At 55.0% G+C, this 26,879-nt stretch overlaps 2 protein-coding genes across 20 annotated transcripts; both read right to left on the bottom strand.

The window, feature by feature from the left end:
• Window positions 1–189: 189 nt before the first annotated feature.
• Window positions 190–7,230, bottom strand: Cpne6 (copine 6). Its single transcript, XM_050126146.1, has 16 exons — window positions 6,700–7,230; window positions 5,264–5,455; window positions 4,738–4,917; window positions 4,227–4,301; window positions 4,019–4,093; window positions 3,781–3,864; window positions 3,601–3,690; window positions 3,159–3,263; window positions 2,868–2,954; window positions 2,256–2,315; window positions 1,862–1,995; window positions 1,730–1,784; window positions 1,596–1,647; window positions 1,140–1,273; window positions 784–1,020; window positions 190–353 (listed from the first exon to the last, which is right to left on the bottom strand). Exons 2-16 carry the CDS (start codon window positions 5,429–5,431, stop codon window positions 216–218), a joined length of 1,674 nt encoding a protein of 557 aa, XP_049982103.1. The 5' UTR covers window positions 5,432–5,455; window positions 6,700–7,230; the 3' UTR covers window positions 190–215.
• Window positions 7,231–9,160: 1,930 nt separating this feature from the next.
• Carmil3 (capping protein regulator and myosin 1 linker 3) lies at window positions 9,161–26,839 on the bottom strand. 19 transcript variants are annotated; one of them, XM_050126121.1, is made up of 40 exons: window positions 25,810–26,839; window positions 24,184–24,278; window positions 23,863–23,913; window positions 23,697–23,756; window positions 23,498–23,613; window positions 23,228–23,325; window positions 22,931–23,001; window positions 22,758–22,831; window positions 22,458–22,533; window positions 22,291–22,379; window positions 21,670–21,764; window positions 21,357–21,443; window positions 21,039–21,169; window positions 20,830–20,907; window positions 20,283–20,359; window positions 20,101–20,205; window positions 19,941–20,010; window positions 19,381–19,462; window positions 19,190–19,286; window positions 18,950–19,004; window positions 18,701–18,873; window positions 18,433–18,501; window positions 18,157–18,250; window positions 17,968–18,066; window positions 17,514–17,642; window positions 17,243–17,356; window positions 16,649–16,824; window positions 15,833–15,920; window positions 15,564–15,698; window positions 15,303–15,366; window positions 14,738–14,946; window positions 14,130–14,233; window positions 13,231–13,546; window positions 12,820–12,948; window positions 11,960–12,026; window positions 11,767–11,856; window positions 10,230–10,348; window positions 9,900–10,080; window positions 9,612–9,731; window positions 9,161–9,510 (listed from the first exon to the last, which is right to left on the bottom strand). In XM_050126121.1, the coding sequence occupies exons 1-40, from the start codon at window positions 25,847–25,849 to the stop codon at window positions 9,482–9,484; spliced, it is 4,152 nt and encodes a 1,383-aa protein (XP_049982078.1). In that variant the 5' UTR covers window positions 25,850–26,839; the 3' UTR covers window positions 9,161–9,481. The 19 variants fall into 19 exon arrangements, with proteins under 19 accessions (XP_049982078.1, XP_049982079.1, XP_049982080.1 ...); XM_050126122.1 differs by having other exon boundaries at window positions 9,161–9,507; XM_050126123.1 differs by having other exon boundaries at window positions 9,621–9,731.
• Between the last annotated feature and the right edge of the window lie 40 nt (window positions 26,840–26,879).

The following is a 26,879-nucleotide window of genomic DNA, read 5'->3' as shown; positions in this document are numbered from 1 at the left end:
GCACCACTGGTCCAAGAGGCAGAGACGCTGGTCACCGGAGTCACAAGGGTCAGCACAGGCACCTGAGAGGTGCAGGATAGTCAAAAGCATTACGCCAGCCACAGCAGCCAAGATGGGTCGTTCAGAGGCGCCACTCCGGACCCATTTTGCATCCTCCTTTTGATCCCCAAGAACTTACTGAAGGAATGAGGGGGCGTTGGCTTGTGGAGGGGCAATCACGGGCTGGGACTGGGGCTCACAGCCGGTGTGGAGGGTCTGGGAGCTCCTGGACTGATCCCTTGGCTGGCGTAGTACTCCACTACCTGCCGTGGTACCTCTGCCAGGACACACTTAGCCAGGGCAGAGGGAGCAGCCTGCGGAGGGAAGGAGACTGGTTAGGGGCAGGAGAGTGGGAGCAGCTGAGTCAAATGAGTGACTGGTGGGGCTTCAGAGTGGCGTGCTGGATGCTAGTGATCTTCAAAGGACATCAAGAGGATGAGAAAGACAGATTTGGGCCAGGTGGTGGCGGTGCATGCCATTAATCCCAGCATTTGGGAGGCAGAGGCAGGCAGACCTCTGTGGGTTTGAGTTGAGGCCAGCCTGGTCTACAGAATGAGTTCCAGGACAGCTAGGGCTGTTACACAGAGAAACCCTGTCTTGAAAAACAACAAAACTAAAACCAAAACAAAACAACAAAAAAAAGGAAAAAGAAAAAAAAAAGAAAAGTAAAATAGAAAGACAGATTTGGGGAGCATGAATTGCTGAGAAGCCTTTTCTCACTGGAGGAGAGTACCAAATACTCACATCCTTGAAGTCCCTGAAGGGCACAAACTGGACGATGTCACGGGCTGCAGGTACCCCTTTTGGGCAACGCAGGGGACCATCATCTCCATCCAGTAGCCTCATGTCAGAGAAGTCAGCGTTGCCCACACCCACAATAATGATGGACATGGGCAGGCGGGAGGCTCGCACAATGGCCGCTCGGGTCTCGGCCATGTCACTCACCACACCGTCAGTAAGCACCAGCAGTACCGAGTACTTCTGGGAGTGAGCAAAAGGGAAACATGGCTTGATTCTGTAGGAAAGGGCTCCGATGCTCTTTCCAAACGCAGGTCCTGACCCTGCAGGGCAGCACCTGCTTATCTGTTTTGCTTCCTCACCGTGGCTTGGCCAGTGCTCTGCTCCCGCTGGGCTGGCTCAGCCACGCGGTTGATGATGGGGGCCACGTTGGTAGGACCATAGAGCTGGATCTGAGGCAAGCAACGGCGGTAGGAGGCAATAACCCCTGAGATCTCTGTAGGCAAAGAAAAGAGGTGAAGCTGGCAGAGTCAGCAGGGGCTCCAGGCACTTTAGAGTGAGTAAGTGAGTGAGAGAGAGAGAGAGAGAGAGAGAGAGAGAGAGAGAGAGAGAGAGAGAGAGAGTTAGATGGTCCTTGGGGCCAGGAGAGGTAGGTGGGCGTGATACCGGGCCATAGCGCTCTTCCCAAATGAAGACAGGCTTTGGATGGGAGGAAGGGATGGGTCTGGGAGCTGAATGTTCAGGGGTAGAGTCTGTGGTCCTGAGGAGGTCACAAGCATCTGTAGTGGCGCAGGGTGATGTAACTTCCCCTAGCTTACCTTCACATTCAGGATTTTCTGGGTCAAAGTTGATGGCAAAGTCATGGGACACCTGTAAGAGTGAGGCAAGGCAGTGAAGGAGCATCTCCTTTCTGTCTCCCCTGCCACCTTTCTGTCTCTTGTACCCAGCCTACCTCAAAGTTTGGGGGAATTCGAGCTCCAAAGCCGAAAGCTGGGAACCGCTTATCACTGGAGAGAGGAGAAAGCTGTGAAGGTCCTGGGCAAGGCCTCCCTTCCTGATCCACACCCCGCTCCCTTCCCATTACCTGTCATAGTCCTGGCAGATGCCTCCCACTGTGCGCAGGGCCTGCAGGTAGTGATTGGGCTGTCGGGGGCTAAGGCAGTGCAGGGATTGGCTGCTCCTTGGGTCCCCATTGGAGGCAGTGAAGTCGATGGCCACCTGGGAGAAGGTGGGGAACGGTCATGCTGTAGCCATGAGAACCAGCAGACAGGCTAGGCCAGAGTTAGAATGTGTTAGAGAACCAGGGGGAATCTAGGGGAGCCCACGGGCAGCCTCATAGCTGAGTGGGGTGGTGGATGCAAGGTACACCAGATGCCCAGTTATTAAGGGCAGGGAGACTCTGGCTTCCTTTGTTTGCATGGATTTGGGCCCTCCCTCTTTCTTATGCCATCCCTCTGCCGCCTGGGGTGGGGGCTTACCGTGAAGCTGATCTGGCAGCCACCCATGATGTAATCCAGGAAAGTGTGCACTTTTTCCACCTGGCAGAGGGGCAGGGGTAATGAGGTAGGTGAGAGGGTCCTTTTGGGTGGAAGCTTTGGCAAGGCTTCATGGGGAAAGTGGGGCGGGGGTGGGGGACTAGGGTTTTAAAGGTTGCAACTGAGGATGGGGATGGGACAAAGGTTCCCAGTTCTCAGAGCAAGTCTTTAAAGCAAGGGAGGGACAGACAGACAGACAGACACAGAACAAATACATAAATGCAAGCAATAAATGGTTGGAAAGAAGGCTCGGTAGGTAAAGGTACTTGTTACCCAGCTTGAAGGCCTGGGTTTGATCCCCAGGACAGACATGGTGCAAAGAGGGAGGGCTGACTCCCAAAAGTTGTTCTTTGCCCTCCACATGGGCTCAGTGGCACCGATGTGTCCACACAAGCACACTCCCAATAAATAAATGGAAAGTTTTTTAAAATTAAGAAGGAAGGAAGGAAGGAAGGAAGGAAGGAAGGAAGGAAGGAAGGAAGGAAGGAAGGGCATGGGTCTGAGATTGTGGTTGGGCAGGGGCAGTGGGTGCTTGAGTTGTGAACTGTGACTTACTGTGCACTGAGCCAGAACAACCATCCCCGAGCTCTTGTAGTTCTTCTTCTTGTCCCGGTATTTGGGGTTGATACAATCCCACTGCATCTAGACCCACCCCACACCGCAAAGTCAGACGTCCATCAAGTAGACCTTCTGGCCCTTTCCTGCAGATGCTTCCAAGGCAAGACACTCATGACCCTGTCCTTGTGCCAAGCCTGGGCATTTTCCACCCTCTCTGTCTGCAGTCACCTACAGCCATGTGGTCAGCAACCAACCCCCTTCAAGATTTTCCCATGGGGTCTTTGGCACCTCCTGCCCAGGGTTTGCTGTTCCTTCCTGCATTTCCTGGAATGTGCTGGTGAACTCGCCGATGAAGTCATGCTTCCCACTGGAGTCATAATCATACACCAGGAACTGAGGGAAGAGGGAAGAAGCAGTTTAGGGGCGCTCAGTAGTGGCCCCAAAGGTTCCTGATTTAAGGTAGTAGGGGCCTCACAGTGTCTAGGCCCAAACAGAGGTCCTTAACCAAGCAGAAGCCACCTGCTAAAAGTCATTCTTAAGCTCAATTTCTGGCAGGGAGTTTGGCCTCAGATAAAGGCACTTCTGTGGGAAGCTGAACTCTGAGCTGTGAGCTGTTATTTATCCGGCAGAGACACGCTGCGGTGCTTATCACAGGAGGGAGAGGGAGGAGGTTTGCAGTATCTTGGGGAGGGTCTTGGACAGCGGACTGGGTGCTCCAAGGGGGCTTTACCTTGAGAGGCCGATGGATGTCACAACTGCACAGAGAATGCAAGGACAGGCGGAATGGCTCCCAGCTGGGGTTCAGGTTGTTTTTTACCACCTTGGAGAGGCAGGAGGGATCTTGTCACTTCCTGTATGAATGTCTTTACCAAAATCTGCCCACCTCCATCCCATAGCCCTGTGCACCCACCTCAGTCCTCCAGACCAGCTGGTCACTCTGGTCTCCATTGGTCTTATAGATCTCCATGAAAGGGTCAGACTTGCTGAACAGATCCTGGAGGTGTAGGGGAAAGAGTTCATGAGTCTATGAGGAAGGTGGGGAGGGAGTAACGCTGAGAAGAGAATTGGCTCGGGACCCTGGAATCTGTCTAGTGGGATGCCCGTGGCTCTCTAATGAGGCATGGGTGCCTGCACTCCAGGGTTCCAACCTTGTTGTCCAGCTTGTGGGCTCTGAAGGTGAGTTGCACATAGTCGTTGGTACCTGATACCTCCTCGGCTACGATCTGTAAAAGGGGACACGGTGTGAAGGATTTTCTCCCCACCGGAAGGGCTGCCATATAGGTTTCCCATAAACCAAGGTGGCTGTAAGCCCAGTGTCACAGCGGATGTCTATATGGGGACATTGGCTTTGCCTACCGTGATTGTAGACTTGCCGGCTGTCTTCCCATTCTTCAGCAGTAATGGTTTAGTGACCTTGGTTTGTGAGACAATCTAAAGACAGAGGTGGAGGGGGAGCCTGGCTGTGAGGCATGCATCTGCCCTGGACAAGGGTGTGAGGGTGGGAAAGAAATGTCCACAGAGTGTCCAGGATGTTGACCCTTTGATTGGACTAGGGTGGATTCAGTTTCTACAGCAGCCTAAAGAGAGGTGCTGGGAGGGGGGAGTGTAGTTTAGTGGTAGTCTACCTGTTTAGCCATGGGTTCAATCCCCAGCACCAAATACAACAACAACAACAACAAAAGTAACAATAACAAAAGGAGCACTATGAGAATAACCTGTCACCCCTCCACCAGATGGAAGAAGTACATTAAAGAATCTTGTCCAAGGGTGCACATGCTTCAGAACTAGCTTCCGAGTTCCTTTCTCTTAGTGTGGCTTCTAGAGGCAGAAGCTGATGGTGAGGTAGGGACTGAACTGGGGTGCAGACCTGGCCCAAGGTGCACTCTGTAGAGCCAAGGAAGGTGTCGCTGCTGGGGCTTGTGGCTCCATCCTCTGCATCGAACACATGGAATTGCAAAGGCTGCTTCTCTTCAAAAAAGTATTCAACGGCTAGCACCCGGGAGAAGACGGGGCTTGAGCAGGAGCGGAGCACCTCTGTACGCTCCACCTGTAGCAGGAGGGATAGGACCCTCTGGGAACCAAGGCCACTGTGCCTTCCCTGTGCTTCCCTGGCCACGTGGACTTGCCTTGGTCCTTTTGTCCCTGTTAACCAGCTCCTGTCTTTCTTAGCTGACTTCTGAATTTGGGGTACTGCTGGACTACTAGACCTCAGCCCTTTGGGGGCTCTGTAAGTCTCTGGTCAAAAAGTTTGGGTTCATAATGATGGCACACTTACATTCAAGGTTATCCACAAGGCTAGAGAAGGTCCTTTGGAATCCTCACATCCCCATGAGGCTCCCATTGCCCACTCACCCTCCCTCCTTCTTGGGTTTAACAAGGTTAGCTGCCCGCACCTCTACCCACTGCTCATCAGAGAACAGCTTGAGCAGCACACAGGGATGTGGCTTGGTGAGTGTGTCTCGATCCAGGAGGCCGTGGCAGGACACCCGCAGCTCCACTCGCGAGGCCCCCAGGGTCATGGCTGGGGGCTCAGGCACCCATGCCATCTCAGGGTCCGACATGACCGTGTGGACAGAACAGACAGCCTGGACAAGGAGAGGAGGAGTTTGTCTCTTGGGGGTCCTGGACCTATCCGTTGCTCTTCTTCCTGAGGTCCTGGGGTCCTAAGGTCAGCCCACTTCCCCTGCCCTCTGCTTGACTTCCCTGAAGCTCTGAACAGCAAAGATGAGGAGTCCAGAGCCTCTGTCACTCTGCTAGCCTAGGTGTCATGGCTGGGGCTGGAACAGACTGGAAGGCTGGGGTAGAAGTGGGTTCCTGGCAGTCTTGGCTCCTAGGCCATCGATTGATTTATGCCTCCTGCTGTCTCAGCACCTTCGGCTGTTTCCCGACTGCTGGATGAGCCAGTGCAGCACTCAGTCTTGGCACTAGGGAACCAAAGTGGGGCAAGGGGGTGGGGCAGGGGGGTGGGGAGGCCCCTGGAGGTCTGAAGAGGATGGGCCTTAGGAAAGAAGTCTGTCGTGGACAGGAACCAGGTTATCAGTGGAAGGAGTTTGTGCCCAACTGGACCCACTGTCTTAGCGCCCCCCCCCCCCGACTCACTGTATGGGTGGCTGATGGAAAAGGAGGGGTGGTGGGCTTGGGGAGTGAGAGTCAGGACTGGGGCTCTGCCTTGAGCTCCCCAGGCGCTTGACAAGCCTGCAGTCTTCCCCCCTCCCTGTTCTCACACTTCTTGGCAACACAGGCACCGTCTCTTAGCGACAGGGTTTTGGGGGCGCCATGGCCCCCACCATGCTGCCCGTGGGATGCATGCGCACTACCCTCCCCCGGCAGAGTCACCAAGCCTCAGTCAGCAGCAAACGGGGGTCTGCTGACCCGAGTTCATGGCTGGTCCATCCCATCTATCTGTGCCTGTCCAGATCTCAGGGTGAAGTTCTCTGATCCATGCCATTGCTTCCTGAGTGAGTGTCCATTGGTGTGCCCGAGTGCCCCACCCTCTGTCTGTCCCCCTCTGTCCTGTGTCCATCTCCAGGAGGGTGTGACAGTCTTGTAGCTCTGTCAGAACAGGGACCAGTCCCTGGCTGGATACCAGCTTCCCGATGACATCTTTCTAGATACCGGAGGGAGGGTCTGGGCTTGGGGTGCTTTCTGTCTTCCAGCCACAAGTCTCTCAGTTAATGTAGCTGTCTTAAGGTAGGCAGGGGCATGTGGTGGAGAGGGACCAGGTAGGGCTGGCTGGTGACTTCTCTGACAGCTGCAGGAGATGTTGTTGTGGAGACTGAGCCGGGGAAGGGAGGGCTCAGCCTGGATTAGGGAGGAAGGGTGGGCTCACCTGGGCTCTTAGTTGGGGTCTCTTCTCTCCAGCTCTCCGGCCCTGCCCCTGACTTCCTTGCTGCTCCAGCCGCTGGCGCCAGCTCCGGCTCCGGCTCTGCTGCTATTTATGGGGCCTGGATGGGGAGGAGGGGGGCCGCAGCACCAGCTCCCCCCCCCTGCACAGACTGATTGGGAGGGAGAAGAGGGGAGGGGCAGGGACACTGCTTGGGAGGGAGCCACAGAACTAGGGAAGGAGGGCGGGCTGGGGGCAGACCCAAGGCAGGACCCCCACAGACACAGTGACACACATCCCCTTCTCATCACACCCACACCCAGCATCACAGAGACACACACACATTGCAGGGGGACATGCACACACAGCCACACAGAGGAAGGATGGCGACACATGCACCCACGACTCACACATAGCTTGACACGCACAGGCGCCAGCACATAAATTCACAGTGACACCATGACAGTTCTAGCCCCAGCGATGCGCCGTGGGAAGCACACTCTCATAGCACGTTCACACAGCATCATACTTGTTAAGGATATTTGTAGCTACACATAAAAGAACCCTGGGCTGTACTTGTGACATACACACAGACACCTACTCTCACTTAACCTGGATACAACAGAATGTTGATGTCCGCATGCTCCTTAAAAACCACATGCACCACACTGAACCTCAGGGAAAACATCCAGTCCCCGAGTTACCCTTTCTTAGGGAAAGATGGAACGTGCACCTGATTGCATTGGACAGGTTTTCATTCTTTCAGTCCTGGAGGGCAGGGTCGCACACGTAGTGCATTTACTGAAAGACTGACTTCCAAGGCATGTTCCTAGGGCCACAATGTACCTTATGGTCACATCCTTATGGGAGGGGCTGGGCCAGGTACAAAGCGTAAGGCAACAGAAGTAGTCATTCTCCGTGAGGTCAGGGGAAGTGAGCAGTTTCTGGGCTGCTATTAGCCGTGTGGGGAGACATTTGGGCGTGGCGATTGGAGGAGCACTCAGCCGCGTTCACAGGGACACCTTCAATCTCTGTCCCCTAAGCTGCTCATTTATTAAGGTAGAAACCATTTATGAACTACTTCCCGAGTGCTGGAGAGTGTGCCAGGCACTGGGGCTAGTCAGGTAGTTAAGACGTAGCTCCTGTTCCCAAGCAGGCAGATGGATATGAGATAGAGGGACCTACACAGAGATGTTAGGATGATATGAGATGCAGTTAAGTATGACACACACAATTATGCTCCGGGCGAAAAGGAGGCATAATGAGGGAAGGAAGTTCAATCTGGGTGAGTGGGGGAAGGCTTCCAGAAGGTGCTGGAGGCAGTTCTGAGTTTCAAAATCATATTTGTCAGGACGCACCAGAAATCGTTAAAGTATTGTATTTTCTTTTCATGTCATAGAGACCTGTTCACTATAAGCTACTCTATTGTTGAGATTTTTGATTATTAAGAGTATCCACAGGTGGGGATGGAGAGAGGGTTCAGTAGTTAAAGAACACCGATTGCTCTTCCAAAGGACCTGGGTTCAGTTCCCAGAACCTACACAGCAATTCACAACCACTTGTAACTTCAGTCCTAGGGACTCCAAAGCCCTCTTTTTGCCTCTGTGGGCACTGCATACACACGGTGCACAGACACACAGAAGCACAACACCCATACACATAAAAGAATTTAAAAAAGTAATATCTATAGGGGTTGGAGAGATGGCTCAGTGGTTTAGAGCACTTGTTGCTCTTGTAGGAATCCTGTGTTGGATTTCCAGCACCCCTACTGTGACTTACAGCATACATAGCTTCAGTTTCAGGGGGGTCTGACGCCCTCTTTTAGCCTCCACAGATGCCAGGCATGCATGCATGCATACATACATACATACATACACGCCAAACACTGATACATGTAAAAAGAGTATCTAAAGGAGGACTGAGGATGGCTCAGCAGGAAAAGGCTATTGTCACTAAGTCTGAGGACCTGAGTTTGATCCTGGGGACCCACACAGTAGAAGGAGAGAACTGATTCCCACAAGTTGTCCTCTGACCTCCCCATGAAATCTGTGACATACGTGTGCTCATATACATACACACAAATAAATAAATATAATAATAACATATTAAAAAGGGTACCTATAGGATAATACAGCATTTAATGTTAGTGAACATATGTGTGAACACAGGTGCACACATGTACACACACATGCACACAAGCTTCCCAGTCTTCTCTGGTACACTGACTGGGGTCTTCTAATCCCACCACGATCCCCAAAGCCAGAAAGACACCACGTTGCTTTCTGTCACAGCAGCCCCCTTTACAGGCTCGCTCTGCACAGAACCGGCCACTTGCCACTCTTCGTCACCAGGTCTGCTATTTCCTCCTCTCCTCTGGGAGCCCTAGCCCCACACACGTGAGCTGTTCCTCACTGCCCTCTGCTGAGGCCAACCCTGGGGGCTTGTGCAATGTTATAGAGAATAGAAACAGACAGTGATTCTTTTTTATTATTATTCTATACAAGTGGCAGAGAACCCCTGGGCATGGAGGGGCAGAGATCTACCCTCCCCCAGGGGAAGAGACAGCCTCTGCCCCAAGCTCTCTACAGAGGTGAGGCAAGGCAGGTGTGAGGGCCTCCCTGCTTCAGGTTGCTCCCTCCCTTCCAGGCCCCACTCCTGCTCCCCTAGGCCTACTCAGTGTGTTGCCCTATAGGACAAGGGCTGGCCAGGGCTGAGGGAGCAGGGGCGGAGGGCCTGAGTCCTTCTGAGGCACATGTCGAGGAAGGCTGGGGAGGGCAGTCAGTGGCGGTCAGTCCGTTCCTGGTTCACTGGTTCCTGCTGGGGATAAATCCAGGGAACCCTGTTTCCTGGGCAAAGAGAGCCAGCCACCCAGTGCTGGGGATCGAAGGGACCAGTGGGAAGGGAACCTGTTGTCTCACCACAGGCACCTGTAGGGTCAGGGGGCCGTCTTCGATCAGGCTCCAGCTTGTCACAGGACTGTGCTCGCCTTGTTCTCTTGGGTTTCAGGGGGGCTGTTCGGCGCCCCAGATCCGAAGGCCCTGAAAGGAGTCATAGCAAGCCTGGCACACAGGGGGCCAGTTGGGTACTCATCCGGGCTTTGACTCCTGGTTGTTGCTTATTCCAGTTTCATGCCTTGGAAGGAGAGCTGATGTGGGGGCCTAAACCCCCAGAGTTCTCCCAAGCCCCCATCAGGTAGGGTGGCAGACCTTGCACTTCCGGTTCCTCTTGGTCTTGCTGTGAGCCCAGTCTCAGCCGGGGCTTGCTGACTCCTGGGGTAGCGCTGCCAGTCTCAGGCTCTTCTCTGCCTCCTGGCACCTGGGGGGCCCTGCGGCCCCTGGGCACAGCCACTGGCTTAGGGGGACGTGGACCTATGGGGGGGTCCTGTAGCTAACAGAGTAAAGACGCCGGGTCAGTTAGTCTCTGATTCCTTCAAGGGAGCCTCCTCACTGACCACTGGCTTTCAGCCTGACATTCCCAGGTCTTTTAGAATCTTAACCCCTTCAAAATACCCTCCCGGTCCATCTTCCATCCTTCACCTTGGCATTCCTAGCAGGGACTGCCCTCTCTGGGAATGAGGCTCCCTCCTTTTCTTCCTCTCCATCCTGGGAAGCTGGGCTAGGGCTCTGGCAGCTGGGGTTGGGAGCACTCTCTTCAGCTGGGAAAGGGAAGACGTGAGAAGCTACAGAAAAGGCATTTGTCCAGAGCCATCCTGTTACTTTTCCCATGATGCCCTGCAAGGCTAGGACTTGCCCTATCTAAACTCTTTTGCTCCAGCATCTCTGCTTTCCGTGTCCTCTTTTATTCTCCCATGTCCCAGGGTTGCCCAGGGCCAGCAGGGCTCAGTCCTTTTCCTACTGGAGCAGAGTCAGGATAAAAGAACTCCTGGTTCCACAGGCGCAGCTGCCAGGGACCTGCCAAGGCTGCAGCCTGGCACTTTCAGCACTGTCCTCAAGTCTGACTGAGGTAAGACGCCCTCTTACGCTCGTCTGGGACTCTAAGCCACATGAGCACAGAAAGGAAACACCTGCCAGATGCTGTTTGTCTCTGAGTACGTAGCACAGGACCTGGCTACCATGGTTTACTAAAGGAAGGATGAGGCCCTGCTTTGAATGCTTCATCTAGTCGGTGCCAGAGATGGAAAATGAGTAAAGCTGCCTCCAACAGTGGGCAGAGGATGGGACAGGCATATGGGTACTGGCAAGCCTTATGCCAGCACTGCAGGAGAAGAAGGGGACAGAACAGAAAGGAACAGGATGCAACAACTGGGTGTAGGGAGTCCTCAAACCAGACTTGCCTGCTTGTTTGTCCTTTATCTTTGGGCCTATGCCCTAGCCTAGGAGTAGGGATGGAGGAGGGAGGGGGCTGGGTCTCCAGGGAGATTGGGTCTGTGTTGATACTGCCAGGAGCTGTATCCCAGGCCTTTAGGAACCTGAGCTGAGGCTGGGCCATCTAGCTTTTCTTTAGTGCCTTCTTAGGCTGAATTCAGGTCCTCTGGACCCAGAAGGGGGAAATGTAACAGCCAGAGTAATTCCCTTCCCCAGCTCCTGACCATGAAGTTAGAAAGTGGTGGTGGCTTGAGGTCACAGGTGGCTGAGTGGCACTAGTAAGCAAGACTCTGACCTCCGAGCAGAGGCACTGCTTCTGCTTTGGGGCATCCCTGAGAACTCTGAGGACAGGCTGGGAAGCAGGGTGGTAGTGTTAGCCGCCACTTGCTGGTAGCTGGGCTTTCCCTCTCTCCCAGCGAGGCCTCATTTATAGAGGACATCCCTGTTGACAGCGGCCAGGGGAGCCACCTGTCCCAGAGAATTCTTTAGAAGCATCCACAAAGCTTTCCTCACATCCGTTTAACCCCGCTGACGCTACCTGTGCTCTGCAGAGTCTGGATTTGGATTAGATTAGGTTGTTAGTCTTTTTTTGGATGGATCTCTAAATATTTTTAAACATGTTCACGGTGTTGACTTCCCACTGCCTCCCCTTGGTTGCAGGGCTGGTGTGTGTGTGTGTATGTGTGGGTGCATGGCTTTTGGCTCTTTGAACTTTCAGCACTGTTGGCCAAGAAAGGGCTTTACATACCTATGTGCCACGTGGCCTCTGCCCGGCGCATAGCGCTGAAGGTTGGCTTGGAGCTTTGTGGGGGTGGGGGTGGCTTCCAGGCTCCAGGCCCTGGAGTCGGGGAGGGGATGGGAAGCAGAAGGGGAGAAGGGATGGGAGAATTAGGAGGCACCGAAGAGAGAGGGACTAAAGGAGCGAGGTCAGCCAACATCACCTGCATCATCTGAAGAACGCCGTGTCTGCCAAGCCTGGGTACTGTCCTCCTGGTCTGGGCCTGAGCCCTAAAAGGACATCTGAGTCAGGTTATGAGAAAAGTCTCCTTCACATGGAGACAGCAGCTGAAAGAGGCACTGGCCCTAGACGCTCCCGTCAGTCACAGGTTACGAGTTCCTAGGTACTCAGACTTTGCTTCCAAAGCACAGCACTCAAATCACATTGGGGGCATAAGAAGGTTTGCGCCAATGAACACACTGCTATCTGAGTGTCTGTGCCGCAGGAGAACATGGATCTTACAAAATGCCTCTGATTTTAAAGAGGATCGTGGTTAGGTCCAGACTAAATTTGAAAAAGTGGGCTGATTTAAATAAAAATGCAGTACAATTTTAACCAGGTGCTCACGAATAAGGCAAAAGTCAGTCGCAAAGGCTGTGACACAAGCCACAGAAGTTCGGGAAACAGGATTCTAAAAGCAAGTATTTTTTATGACTCTATCCTCTGTTTTACGAGTTCTAATTCAGTGGTTCTCAACCTTCCTAATGCTGTGACCCTTTAATACAGTTGTGGTGACCCCCAACCATAAAAATTATTCTTGTTGCTACTTCATAGCTGTAATTTTGTTACTGTTATGAATCATAACATAAATATCTGAAATGCAGGGTATCTGATATATGGCCCCTGTATAAGGAGTCACGACCCACAGGTTGGGAAACACAATTCTAATAGGTAAAGTGAGCCCTGGGTTCAGTGTGAACAACATGGAAAGAATCCGCCTTGTCTACTGACCACAGGGATGAGGGAAGCGGGGTGCTGGAAGGAACTCACAGGACCCTACACTGCCACCCCAGGACCCCTCACCTCTCGTTTTCCATCAAAGCTCCAGCCTTTGGTTCTCCCCAAGCCAGGAAGGGCAACGCCGTGTACCCTGGTTTGCTGCATTGTCCCAGGGGCTGGGGCTGCCTCCCCTGGCTCCAACCTCTCTGGACCCTAGAATAAAGTTTCTTGTTAAAGACACAAGAGGCTTTCTAGACAGAGGGGCGTTGTGGGAGGTCTGATGCCCCGTGAGACCCTGCTCTGGGGGAAACCCTGCCTTGACTCTAGGGGGAACCCTTCCAACATCTTCTTCATTGTATGCACCATGTTCCGAATCATCCTTAAGAAAAGGGAATCTGAATTACCAATGTCCTCCCGTGAAGGGTGGGTTGTATTCAGGGAGTGGGCCATGTGTGGGCCAGGAGAAGGGGAGACTGGTACTTCTGTCTGGCTTACCATCTTCCTGCAGAAGGTAGACCCCCGGGCTCCTCCGAATCCAGGAAGAAGGCTGCTCTCCTCCTCTGGGCTCCAACAAGGAGATGAGTTATTGCCAAGGCTTGGGGGGTCTGGACTGGGAGGGCTCTCCTGAGTTGGTGGTGGAGGTGGGGGTGGAGGGAGGAGGAGTCCAGCTGTAGGCGACCCTGGTCCCCTGTCCCCCTTGAAGCTCCGAGGCCGGCGGAAGTGAAACAGGCCTCGTCGCCTCTTCTTCTGGAGTGGAGGCAGTGGTGGTTCCGAGAGGCCAGGCCGCATGGTCCTCAGAGTCCGGGGGTAGCTGGGCAGAGATGGGGTGGGTTGGCGACAAGGGCCAAATGCAGGGCTTAAGGTCGGAGCTGGTACTGGTCCACTCTAAGTGTAACAAGTATCCCGATCCCTCTCCATTTAGTCTCTCCTGTACTGCGGCTTGGCACTCGGCAGGGAACGCTGTCCTAACTTTCTCTGTCATAAACCATCAGTGGCTTCTTGAACCCAAAGTGACTCTATTTTCCTAGATCTCCTCCCATAATTCCTTCTTTCAGCTTCCCCAAATGACATCACTTATGTCCAGTCCCAGGGGAATCTGCCAACAGTGAGAGAGACCACTCAGGGTCTCATATTGCAAAAGGGCACTCCACCTGGTGCCTGTCACCCCTGATCTGTTCCTAACCCCAGACCTCGGCCAGCAATAAATGCTGGCTCCATATTTCTTCAGCCATCCTGAGGGGATTCCGAGGCCTGGGAGCATGAGGATGGGTGAGGTTAGGATGAGAATACAGGGATATTTCCCAGAGAGACCGGTTAGGGGACCCGGTTGTTGGAGGACAAAGGAACCCTCACTGAGCCTGTGGTTTGCTGAGGGTGGGGAGTGGGCCTCATACCTGGAGCTTTCATCCATGACCCTTCTGCTGAAGAAGTCCTCCAGCCCCTCATCGAGGCGGGTTGCCATCCCGTTCTCCTGCCGAGGCCCAGGTACTGGTACCTGCTGGAAGGAAAGTCAGGTGCAGGAAGTCCCACCTCTCAGATCTTCCCAGGATCTTCCCCCTTGGACTTGGCCCCAGGAAAGTTTAGACTTCAGCACAACAAGATATTTTCAATGTCACAGCCACTACATGGCAAGATAGATTTATCCCTCTTCCCCTTTTCCTTCCTTCCTTCCTTCCTTCCTTCCTTCCTTCCTTCCTTCCTTCCTTCCTTCCTTCCTTCCTTCCTTCCTTCCTTCCTCCCTTCTCTCTGCATCCTCCCCCTTTCAGATGGTGAGGAATGTCTCACTATGTTGTCTAGGCTGACTGTGAACTTATGGGCTCAAGTGAGCCTCCTGCCTCAGCCCCCTGAGTAGCTGTGACTGTAGGTTCATGCCACCAAACACACACAAGATAGATTTCTTATTAAGTATTTTCTGGCTCTTGCCAATCTGGGTCCTAAAGCTTAGAGCCCTGGCTCTGGCGTTGCCATGGGAAGCTGCTTCTGTCAGGTCTTTGGGACTTACACTGGGCCGGCCAGGTCCTGGTGGGGTGGTCCTGGGAGGCCGAGGTCTCCCTTGTGTTTGATGTCTTAGTTTATAGCCGTGAGTAGGTAGCTCGGATAGACCTTCCCAGGAGCCACTTGCTGTGGACTGGCTGCCTCCAAGTCCCGAGAACCAGCCAGGAGGAATGCCCAGGCTCCCCAGCTGGCTTTCCATGTCCTGAGGGCTCCCGCCTGTGGATGCAATGTGTTCCAAGACTAACAGGAGAGTCAGGATGGAGAGGCAGAGAAAAGAAAGGGGACTAGGCCTGGGGAGAGGTAGGATGTGGGAGGCTTTAGAGCCGTGGTTCTCAGCCCTCCTAACGCTGCGACCCTTTGAGACAGTTCATGTTGTGACCCCGTATCTTCAAATTATTTTCATGGCTAATTCACAATTGTAATTTTGTCACTGTCGTGAATCATATTGCGAACACCTGTGTTTTCAGATGGTCTTAGGTGACCACTTTAAAGGGTTGTTTGACCCTCCTCCCTAAACAGGTTGCGGTCCACAGGTTGAGAACCATGGCATTTTCTAGAGGCTGTGGACTCACTGATGAAGGCAGACACAGGCCGGATCTTCCGGCAGCGTTTCTGTTTTTTGATGGCCATCGTGTCCTGCGGAAATGGAGACAAAAAGTGGGCCCCACCTTCGTCTGACCTCTCTCACCCCCCTGCCTCGGGTGGCTGAGGATCTGGAATGAGGGAAGAGGCTGAGCAGAGTGAGGCGGAGTGAGTCCAGGGAAGTGAGGGGAGCCATTGCGCAGGTTCAGGGAGAGGACTCAGGTGAAAGGGCAGGGGGAAGACAGGCTCACGATGTTGGTCCCGAGTTCATCGTCGGTTTCCTCATGGTCGTGGTTCCTGCCTCTGCCTCGAGAAGATGCATCTTGCCCTTGGCTCGCCCCTCCTGGTGGATCTGACAGTGTCCTTAACTGGGTCAGGTGCCGGGCCTGAAGAATGACAGGCATTAATACAGAATCCCGAAGAACCTGCTCACTCTCCTGATTCTGGAGAAGAGCCAGGGGAGATAGGATGGCACAGGGTAGAGGGAAGGCCTGAGTCCATCTGGGCTCAGAATGTTTACCAAGCTCTTGTGGGAGTGGTACAGCTCCTGCAGGATCTCATCCACTATGGAGTTGGTCAAGTAGGTGACCACGGAGAGCTTCACCTCACTGTAGGTATAAGTGGGGCTGTTCAGCTACTTATTGCCTGACCCCTGGGCCTCCACCCCTCCTTTCCCCAGATGTCTGAGAATGGGCCAGCTGGCCTGGCTGCCTACAGAGAGCATAGCTGCTGTTGGCTGCACCTTGGGTCCGGTACAGCCATATCTCTACAAACATATGTGCCGGACCCAGAGAGTGATCATTTTGGCCAAGGTGTGTGTGGACAAAGAGGAACTGAAGGAGGAGCAAGAACAAGGAGGCTCCAGGTCAGGCACTCCAGTGGCACCGAGCTGGGTAAACTGGGAGCTGACAAGCCTTGGGCTGCTTATTTCTCCCTTGCTTTAGTGAGTGGTGGTGCCTACGCCCAGATGAGAGGTGGTGACAATTAGGAAGAAGGGAACATCTTTATACTCCTGTCTTACATACTTTTCTTTGTCTATGCCTCTGAGGAGGCTGTGTTTTGCTTTTAGGAGGTAATTCCTGGTATATGTGTAGGTCATGGGAGTATATCCCTACTCTCGGGAACACCTGACCCCTTCTGCCTGGGTACCCATCTCAGTACCCAGGTTTCTAGGGCAAGCACCAATCAGACCCTAAATAGCATGGCTGCACAGTTAAAGATCCGTCCCTTGAAATGGAAGGGCTATCCATTCATTATTCATCGCGGAGAGCTCCAAACCGCCTAAGTGCTCTGGGCCACATCCAGCCTCATCCCACTGCCACCCTCTGCCTCTCACTCCAGCTTGTTCTGAATGTCTTGTCCCGCCTGCTCCAGCAGCGCTCCTCGGATGAAGTTCCGGGGCACAGTGACACGTTCCGCCACATTGCTCAGCATCTTGTTGTGCCCTTCGGCCACCCGCATGGCCACAGGGCATAACTCCTGTGTGAGGCTGACCATGGACTCCAGAATCACCTAAGGAGGAGGAAGGCAGGGAGAGATCAGGGCTAGGAGCACCGTCGCAAGTCTTTAGTCCTTTATCTAGTTCCCCAGGAGGAGACGGGGGGACCTAGCTAAGATCACACAGCCGTTAGTCCCAGAACCTTGGAGACTCAGAGTTTTCTGCCTTGGTCAGTGCCCTTCCACCCCACCATCCTGACAGAGGAGAGTCAGCCCAGATATCAGAATCTGAGAAAGGAAGGGGTTGGAAGTCAGGATCCAAGATGTCAGCTAACAGAGAAAATAATTCTAAGTCTATCTTGTTGCAGGCACAGGGGAGTCTGGGGGAGCCTAAACTCTATTTCCTTCGTGCCCTCTGACCCCGTTGCCCTGACTTCAGCTTTAGTCAACCTTGGGTTCCCACCAAGGGTCTCCTTCCTCTCCCAGAACTTGCCTGAAGCTCTTTGTCCACAGCTTTGGATACCTCACTGGCTACCGACTCTAGTCTCTGACGCACAGGTCCATCGTTGGCCAGCACGTGGCCCAGCTCATAGAGGCTGGGAAACAGCTGGAAAGGAAGAGGTCAGAATCAGGCTCCACCAGGCCCCCAGGCTAGGAGGAACAGGTTCACGGACCAGTGCTTAGATATTCCCAGTCGGTTGAGAACTGGGTGACCTTCTTGGCTTTTCAGACTACAGGGGAGGGTGGGGCTGTGGAGGACTCACCGCCCTGGAGTTCTTGGCGTCCTTGATGAGGTCCCGGGCATAGAGCAGCTCATCTTGCACAGGCTCCAGGGGACACAGTCTCAGGGCTCGCACCTCCTCTTGCACTCGTCCACACAGCCGCTGCAGCATCTAGAGCACAGCGGCAGGAGTGGCAGGGGTCTCAGGTCAGACCCTGTGGGCCACGTTGCCAGCACTTACAGTGGTGGTATCTCTGCATGGCTTCTTTCCTCGGAATGCCCTTCCTGAATACCTAGTTGAGCCCCAGGAGTCCTCTGTACCCCTGGGCTGGGGCTACCCCTTGACTGCTATTTGCCTGTGTATATTTGGGGGCTCATAATCAGAGTGTCTTTTTGCTCAATCCAGTTTGGGGCACCATGTGATGCCCATCCGTGTGCTTCCAGCACGTGGCATCTGTACCCTGCATGCCCCATGCTCCTGGGAGGGAAATGTTTACTTGCTCGGCGCTGCTGGTCACCAGGCCCTGCTGCAGCCTGAAGGCTTGCTCCTGGGGGCATGTCTGGGAGTGGTTGTTTCTCACCAGGCACCACTGGATCTGGAGATGATGGAGCGGGAAGGGTCAGGGCTGAGGGTGTGGCTGCCTCTGCCCCTTGCTGTCTTCACTGCTTACAACACAGCCCTTCACCTTCTGCCATACGTCCTCGGTGCGCTCGGGGGCACTGCGGTAGGCTTGAGAGATGTCACTCACGGGGAAGGACATGAAGCGCAGGGTGTGGTTGCTGTGAAATGGTAGTAGAGTCGGGGGGTGGAGGTAAAGAGGGGAGCCTTCCCCAGCCTCCACTTGCTCATTATTTCCCTATCCTATAGGTCTGGGAACTGGGATGTACCTAGGGTCATTTAATTCTCGTCCTGGAACAGAGGGGCTGGGGCCTGTATCAGGATACAGTGCTGGTCCACTCACCTCTCCAGGGCCCTTGCAATGTCCAGGAAGCCCAGAGCAGATGTATTGTTCCGGTCCCATAGGATAGTTCTGGGGGAGGGTGGACAATAGTTGTTAGCACTCCCTCTGGGCCCTCGGTAAAGGCCAGAGGGGTAACCCTCTTGCATCCCCCTTTTCCCTGACAGAGTCACAGTTCCAGAAGAGGAGGGCATGGGGACCAAGGGGGGAAACATGTGTATATGTCAGTGGGTTGGGGATCTAGGTGGAAGGGTGGAGACGTGGGCCTCACCTGAGGGAAGAGTTTATCTGCAGGGCCTTTGACAGCATCTTGGCCCCGATGTCCTCCATGCCGTTGCCACTCAGATCCACCTTGGCCAGGCAGGTGTTGCTGCCCAGGGCATTGATGAGGATGCTGGTGCGAAGCTTCAGCCTGGAGTCCGCCACGGACAGCGACTGCAGGGACTGAGTGGGCAAAAGGAGGTTAGGCTCAATCTTCACCACCACCCACCCGAGCTCCCTCCCAGGCCTGGTCACTCACACAGTCCTCTTCCTGGATCAACTGCACCAGCTTGTGAAGGATCTCTTCCAGAGTCCTGCAGGGAGATGGGGGTCAGAGGAGGAGGGGAGGGGGACAGGGACATGCTATTAGAGAAAGAGAGAGGTGGCCAGAGGGAACCCAGGAAGCCACCGGGAGGGGAGGGGGCCGGGGGGGAACACAGCCAGCCATGGGGAGTGACGGGTGACGGAGCAGGGTCTGTGGGCACAGGATGGGGCTCACTTGGCCTTGACATTGAAGTTCTTTCCCAGGAACAGGTGCTTGAGGGATTTGTTCTTGCCCAGTGCAGGCACCAGTGTCAGGAGGTCTGAGTCAAACCCTGTTCAGCAGACGGGAGAGTCCTGGCCGTGAGGCCCAAGGCCAACAGAGGGCTCCTCAGGGCTTCACCCCTGTGCTCAAGGAGTCTTACTCACCATTGTCAGACAGATCTAGGCTGCCTATACAGGTGACGGCCCCCAGCTGCTCCTGCAAGGCCTGGGCTCCTGCTGAGCGGAGCTGGAGGGACAGGGAACGGGGGTGAAGGATGAGGTAGGGGATGAGCATAGATATTATACCAATAGTGTAAAATCAGGGAGACACCTTTGCACAGTATCCATCCCTAGGGGTTTCCCCTCCCTCCGCCAAAAGAAGCTGCTCTGAAGACAGCTTGCTCCTGCCCTCTGCTGGGCAAGCCTGGTATCTGCCACCCAAAGCTTTAGGGGCAGAGAGATTCTGGAGTCTGAACTTGGCCAGTTTGAGAGGGAAAGGGATGTGGTCAGGCCAGATAGCTGTCCTCTTTCTGCTTCTTACTCTGTATGTGTGTGTGTGTGTGTGTGTGTGTGTGTGTGTGTGTTTGTGTGAGGGAGAGAGAGAGAGAGACAGAGAGAGAGAGACAGAGAGAGAGAGAGACAGAGAGAGATGGGGTGGCAACACAGAGCTAAGTCTTGACTGGGGGACACTGGGACGACGCCTGGGAGATAGGAGCGGAGCTCACCTCACAGCTGCTAAGGTCCAGGTGCAGATCGCTGAGGTGACTGTTGAGGGAGAGGCCCTGAAGGAGTGCCCTGCAGTAGGAAGGTCAGTAGGCCCACTTTACCCCTCCCTCGCACTCCCATGGCTCCCTGGGGCATCCTCCAACTCTTCACCCACCCAACCTGAGGGCCTCCAGGGGCAGCCTTGTGGCTGACAGGTTGACATGGCTCAGGGTGTAGGCGCTGCTGAAGAATTGCTTGAAGGCTGGCGAGGCCTCCCGGCCCTTCCTGTGGAGACCTCGGGAGTCAGTATGGAAGGGCTATGGACAAGCATTACTTCTTCCTCCCTGCCCCCTCTCCCCCACCTGTGGGAGCAGCTGTTTCGAGCCAGGTTGAGGTAGGTGAGGTGGGAGCAACAGCCATGAAGGAGGGCGCCCAGAAGCTGCGGAGAGACACAGTGGACCTTAACAGGCCTGGGGAGAGCGTGAGACCCTTCCTATCCCTGTCAAGTCCCTGTCAGTTCTCTCTCTGAGTCCTCCATGGAGAATGCTCATTCAGTTTCTTCAAGATCCAGTTTGCTCTTCTATGGAAGGCAGGGCTACCAGGAGACTCACAGGCAGTATTGTTAAAACAGGGCCACTCTTGGCTTCCAGGAGCATTTTCTCAAGTTAGCATTTTCTGCTAGTGGACATAGCCCTGTGCCAGGACTGGAGTGAGGGTCTATTTTTAGGTAAAGCCAGCATGGTCTAGTGATCTGAATGAAGCACACACGGTATAGACTATAAACCTGAAGTCGTCCTTGTAGCTTTGTCCATCTCTGTACTCAGGGGGAGAGGGGGAGATGGAAGGCCCCCTCAACCCCCACTTTTTAAAACCCCCCTGTCCAGCTCCTTCCATCACCCAACCCCTCACCAAGTCCACAGCACAGTCAGTCCCTGACAGATCCAGGTGTACCAAGGCGTTGGGCTGGGCCAGGAAACTATAGAGGGCCTGGGGAAGAAAGGGTAGAAGAAGGGAAAGGTGGGTAGCATCCCCCTACCCTTAGGGGCCATGGGATAGAAACTCCCATGAATCCCAAGCATGCGTTTATAGACGGTTGAGGCTACATTCCACGGACTCACATTGGCCTCATCTGTGGCAAGCAGCCCAGGGTTCTTGCTCAGGTCCAGGTATCGAAGGGAGCTGGCAAAGGCCGGGTTGGCCCCGAAGGTCTGGCCCAGTGCCTGGAGCCCTGAGCACAGCGGGCACTGGGCTGGGTTGGCCCCCATCCCCACTTCATTCTCTTAATCCATGAGGCTCCACCCCCCACTCCCCAGTATCATTCTTTCCCCTCTCCCAGTCCCTGGGATGGTATGTGAGCGAATGGGTCCACCTCTAGGGCTCAGCATCTCAGGCAGCATTCAGGAAGGGTCAGAGGCCTGGGGTCCTGGTGTGAGTACCTCGAGGGGAAATGGCAGTCTTGGCCAGGCACAGTTTGGTGAGGCCAGTAGGGAAGCAGAGGAGCTGCTGGCTCAGACTGAGGAAACCTGGGGAGTGGAGAGAGAAAAGGAGCTGGTGAGTGGCTGTTAGTGGGTACATATGGTGTGGTCAGGCTGGGGCTAGATTTGGGTGGAGGCCTGGGGTCAAGGATGGAGGTGCTTGGGCTTGGGGCAATCCTCAGGCTGCAAAGGCCCTATTCAAACCTAGGTTGGGCTCTGGGCTGGGATAAGGGTCTGCATTGCAGTGGGGATAGGATTCAGGGCTAGGGCTCACCCTTGTCCTCGATGGGGTTGTGGGACAGAGTGAGGGCATGCAGCACACAGCTCCCGTTCTCCCCAAACACCCCGGCCAGCTTCTGGACAAAGTCCCTTCAGGGAAGGGGAGGAAGGATTTGTCCTGAGCTGAGCCCCAGGTCTCCAGCCCCTGGCTGCCCTCCCATCTCCTATCTGCCTATTTGACTAGGGCTATCCTGTCAGAGGACCCCAAAGTGGAGGAGCAACTTGGGGCTGACCAGGGAGATTTTCACGCAGGAGTTTGTGGGAGTAAAAGGTGGGGCTGCATCTTGTATTCCATACCTATAGACATTCTATACTTCAGGATGGCATGCTGAGGCAAAGCCCAGCTTTGGGTTGTTAAGATTGGAACAGCCCACCCTGCTTGGGAGTTGGTGGGACATGAAGTGTGTTCTGAGGAGAAGTCAGGAGCTGGGACATAAGGGACTAAGATCTGAGTCCCACTTTGACTTCCAGTTTGCTTTGTGCCTGTCTAAGCATCAGCATCCTCTATAAAGTGAGGAGCTAGACGAAATAGCCCAGGGTCTCATAGGTTCTCTAGTGTTCCGGGACTCTAAGACTATATGGAGAAAGTACTGCCCACGGAGGAGCCTGGCCTCACGTCTTAAGGCCAGCATTGTCCAGCACCAGCTCTTCGAGGCTCCCCGACTTGCTGAGGGTATGTAGCACCTGTTCTAGCACTTCTGAGCCCTGAGGACAGAGGGGTCCTGCAATCAGGAACCAAGAAGAACACAACTCTGTTCCCCTTCCCCGGGTCCTAGTTCTTACCAGTCTCAAGTCTTTGCAGTAGAGTTTGGTGAACCACTGGTTGTAGGCCAGGGCTGCCACCATTAGGGCCAAATCTCTGGGGGACATTGGATAGGACAAGAAAGGATGAACCAGGGCAAGAATGAGGGGACTAAGGATGGGATGGGTGGGGGGAAGCTAGATGGGTGGATGGCAGTGGGGTAAGTGGTCGGAATTGCAGGGATAAGGCAGGGGCTGTGGGTGGGACCAGAAGGGGGAACCTTGAGAGGGGCAAGGCCGAGGCTGGGAATTTGGGGGTTAAGTTTCTGCCCATCTGCTTACCGGCTCTCCAAGTGGCTGAAATCCAAAAGATTGAACTCTCGGTTATCCTCAGCGTGGTAGATGGTGTCCACATCCTTGGAGAGGTGGGAGTGGCTCACATCCGCTTCAGGCCCCTCCTCCGTCCCCTCCCTTTGGGCCCCACCTACTCCCTACCAAGTCCCTGCCCAACGCACCCATTGCACCTCCTCACGGCAGTGCAGTCCGTTGTAGTCACACAGGGCAGCATAGGTCTCCGAGAAGCCACCTGCAGGGCAGGAGATGGGCTGGCTCCAGGGTGGTGAGGGGGATGGGAAATAGGCTTAGAATTCAGATATGGTCAAGGTCATTGCAAGTGCTAGTGTCCTAGGTTCCTTCCACGCCATAAACCTTGAGCCTGAGGTCCTCAGGACAGGCAAAACCCACGCACAGAGGGCTGTGGATAGGGGGCAGGGTGCGCCAAGACCCACGTTCTCATGTCTGCCCCTGCTCACCACACACGCTGTGGGTGGTGGATGTGGAAGTTTCAGAGTTGGGAGATGTGTCTCGGGGCCCCTCTGGGGTGTCTGCATTTCCACGCCGGATCAAACACCTGGAAGACGAACAAATCACTTCAGAGAGAGAGGTAAAGAGGTTCTCGGTTCTCCCTGCATTACGGTGTGGGAAGATCAGAGAGAGGAATTCTGGTCCTGGGAGCCCAGATCAACAGGAAGGAGAACTCTGCCTGTAGTCTAGCCCTTGGAGACCCCTCATCTGCCACTCACCCAGGGCCAGGGCAGACCTTGGAGAGGGCAGAGCTCACATGTCGTGTCACCTGGTCCACGCTCTCAGCTGATGGCAGTCGCATGCTCACCATGCCACGCTCAGTCTCCACCAAGATCTGAGGGGGAGGGAGTGGCAGAGCCTTAGAGATCCACGCCGTCTTCTAATTGGCCCAGCGGTGGCCTGAGCCCCTCGGCTCACCTGGTTCTGACTGAGTGTGTTGAAGGCACGGATCTCCAGGACATTGAACGAGCTCTCCACCTGGTGGGGCATGGGTGGGGTGCTCAGCTCCTGGCAAGGGCCTGTCACTAGACACGAGAGGAGCATGCCAGGCATCCCCCCCCTCCGACTCCTTAGCCCAACTTACCTTGGCAGGAACTTTAAGGGGGAAAAGGTGGAGGCGCCAGGAGGTCAGGGCCTGCAGCGTAGAGCATCAACAGCTTAGGGCAGCCTTTTGGGCCACGGTGCCTTTGCTATCTTTTAGCTCCTCAGTTCTGCTCCAAGACCCTCCGTGCCCCCCACATTCTTCCTGTCCTACCTTCAGCTCCTGTGCACCAGCCTGGTCTGGTTCTGTCCTCACCCTTAGACTTTGTCTCCTCAGCACCATCTCCAGCTGTTTTCTTGCCCACCTCCCTACAGCTCAGCTGCCCTTGAATATCTCTTCTTCCCCTAAGACCAATGCTCTCACCAGCACTCGGTCCTCAAACTTCTTGGGTTTTGTCTCCAGTTTCACACGATGTTGCTGGAGCACAGCCCCCTGGCTCAGGCACCTCCGGATGCTGTCTGCAGATGGGTAGGACCAGCTCAAAACTTCTCTTATGCCCCCCATCCCCACCCCACTCTCCAGAGAGAAAGGGGCAGATGAGAGGTGAGAAACAGAGGCAAACAGGCCCTGGATAGGGAGGCATGGGGCAGAGACTTCTTTTCTGGATGACTTTATTACTGGAGGATGGTGAGGAGAAACTCTGGCTCCCGGTGTCCCTGACTCAGGGGATGGTTGCTGACTGACACTGTCTGTGGGAGCATGTATCTTACACTTCTGATGGTGTGAAGGATTTTTCCCACGCATGCACTACATCAACATACACATAGTGAGTCAGTGTGTGTGTGTGGGGGGGGCTGGGGGGTGTGGGTGGGAATGTCCCCTGACTGTACCCTAGGTGGTCTGGGCGTGAGATTCTGCTTTTTACTATGGCTGTATGTTTTTCTTCTGAGGATGCCAGAGAACCTGAATATGGCATTAGTGGGGACAGAGTGTGAATGAGTGCTGGCTTGCATATGAAAGGGGCAGAGTGCCAGACAGTTTGTGTGTGGAGGGTAGGGTAAGAGAAGGATTTAATGTTTCAATGAACCCATACAATCTTCTGACAGAACCATCCAGTTACCCCACTGTGTGAGTGTGTGCGTGTGTGTGCACGCTTACACGTGCACGATAAAGTATGCATATATGTGGTGGAGGTGCAGCTTCTGTAAGATGTGTGTACACACATCTCATGATTGTGCTTCTAAATGCATGCATAGGTGTGAGAGATCTCCAAAGTGCAACAGGGCTCTGAATATCCTTGAGCGTCTTGTTTTCTGCATGGGCTAGCCTATGCTCCTGCCTTTGAGGGTCAGGGTTGTGGCAGTGCTGCGTTGGTGTGGGGGGGGGGGATTAGAGGAGATACGTCTGAAAATCACTGATCCAGAGAGGTGTGGAGGTGTTGGGTGGTGGGTAATGAGAAGGGAGCAGGCTGGGACTGGGGCTCTGGGAGATGAGACGCAGAAACCCTGCTCTTGGTTTTAGCTTCAGTCCAGGGCCTGTGCCCTGATTCCCTCCTTTGCCCCACTGGCCTGGGCGCTGCCAGGCTCCCAGGGGCCTCTCCAGGGCCAGTTCCGGGGCGGGGCCGAGAGGAGGGAGGGTGTAGAGATAAGCAGCAGTCAGGACCAGGGGCAGCTCCCAATGCTGAGCCCCGCCCGGCGAGGGTGAGGGGAAAGCTGGGACTCTCCGGAGGGAAGGAAGACTATCTGCCTTGCGGAGGGGTGGGTCAAGAACGCCGAGAGTCAGCCCCCAAGAGCGCCAGGGAACTGCACCTGTCACCGAAGAGCGGGACGGGCGGCTCCGGGACAGGAAGGTTCTGATAGGGTGAGGCGAGTGGGGCAGGGAAGGATGCTCCACGGAAAGCAAAGCTCGGACTGAGATGCAGAGGAAGGGACTGCCTAAGAGCGAGGATGCGTGAGGGGGCGGGAGGCGCCGGGCTGGGGTGTACCGCAGGAAAGCACTGGGTCTGGATGCTCGCGGACCGGGCGTCCGGAGATGAAGGCAACCTCGTACCTTGCAGCTCGCGGGTGAGCTCCACGCTGGCCTTGGCCATGGCGGCCGCCGCTGCTGCTGCTGCTGCTGCTGCAGAGGAGCCGCCGCCGCCGCCTCCCGAGAGGCACCGCACATGCTAGTCCCGGCTCCGGCAGGGCCCGGCGCTGAGCGCTGCAGTAGCGGCCGAGCCCGCTCCCGTCAGGGGCGGCTGCGCGAGCGCTCCTCCCCCCCCGGCTACTGAGCGCTGGGTCTCCCGCCCCTCCCGGAGAGTTGGCCAATGGAGCATGCGCGCTGAGATTCCGAGCCGCGTGAGACCCCGCGCGCGCTCGCGGCGACCCCTCCCGCGGGCTACCTCGTGAGAAGCCCAGTGAACGGCGCATGGTGTCCGAGCTATCTCAGGGGCGGAGTGCAGCGCTTCCACTTGCCGTGCCACCCACGCATCGGCCACCCGGAGCAGAACCTTCAGTTTCTTCGTTTATGTACCTTGGTACCCCTCCCCGAGTCATCCTTGTATGGCCCCGCCCTCTCCCTCTTTCCTGCCCAGGAACGGTCTAGCTCGTCCTTGCTGACCCTGGAGGGAACTCTGAATCAAGGGCGATGCTGCAAGAAGACCTGTCCGAGCGGGAGGGAGGGAGTTGGTTCTTTTCTGCTCGCTAGTCTAATCTCGGGGATCCCCGTAGCGTCCTTGGCACCGTCCCTGGGGGTGTGAAGCTAAGAGTAGCACTTGGGAGTTCCCGAGCCAACCCCCTCCCCCCCCCCCCCCCCCCCCCCCCCCCCCCCCCCGCAAGCTGGCAGCTCGGCAGACACTGCCACCCTTGAGCATCAAGCTCAGGCCTTGGAGACAGGGAGGAGGCTTGGGGGAAATCCAGAGATCCCGCACTGCCCAGACTTCTCAGATACTCTGAAGCACCTCGCATTGAGAAATGAGCACACACTGATTCAGAGCAACGCGATCATCTTCGTTTTATTTGGACCTTATTTGTAAATGGTTAATTTCCATTTCTGTTCCTTCCACTCCGGGTCCCTTCTCTCTCCCCTCAAATTCTCCAGAGACGGTGGAGGGGGACTTGGTCTTTATCAAGGTAGCCACG

The sequence above is a fragment of the Alexandromys fortis genome, unplaced genomic scaffold, assembly GCF_014885135.2.
Source record: "Alexandromys fortis isolate MF-2015 unplaced genomic scaffold, M_Fortis_MF-2015_v1.1 scaffold_258, whole genome shotgun sequence".
In the NCBI taxonomy this organism is placed as follows: Eukaryota; Metazoa; Chordata; class Mammalia; order Rodentia; family Cricetidae; genus Alexandromys; species Alexandromys fortis.
The sequence above is the reverse complement of the archived record's forward strand: the minus strand, read 5'-3'. Positions and strand labels throughout refer to the sequence as shown.

What these genes read in the sequence shown, in the direction of transcription:
- Cpne6 (XM_050126146.1), bottom strand. Translation starts at nt 5,431, where the DNA reads ATGTCGGACCCTGAGATGGCATGGGTGCCTGAGCCCCCAGCCATGACC. An exon ending in CAGAGTGCACCTTGGGCCAG is followed by an intron (nt 4,302 to 4,737) that starts GTCTGCACCCCA and finishes CTCTGTCTTTAG; the next exon opens with ATTGTCTCACAAACCAAGGT. An exon ending in ATCTGCCAGGACTATGACAG is followed by an intron (nt 1,785 to 1,861) that starts GTAATGGGAAGG and finishes TCCTCTCTCCAG; the next exon opens with TGATAAGCGGTTCCCAGCTT.
- Carmil3 (XM_050126114.1), bottom strand. Translation starts at nt 25,849, where the DNA reads ATGGCCAAGGCCAGCGTGGAGCTCACCCGCGAGCTGCAAG. An exon ending in GCCGTGAGGAGGTGCAATGG is followed by an intron (nt 22,832 to 22,930) that starts GTGCGTTGGGCA and finishes CACCTCTCCAAG; the next exon opens with GATGTGGACACCATCTACCA. An exon ending in TTCAGCCACTTGGAGAGCCG is followed by an intron (nt 22,534 to 22,757) that starts GTAAGCAGATGG and finishes AATGTCCCCCAG; the next exon opens with AGATTTGGCCCTAATGGTGG.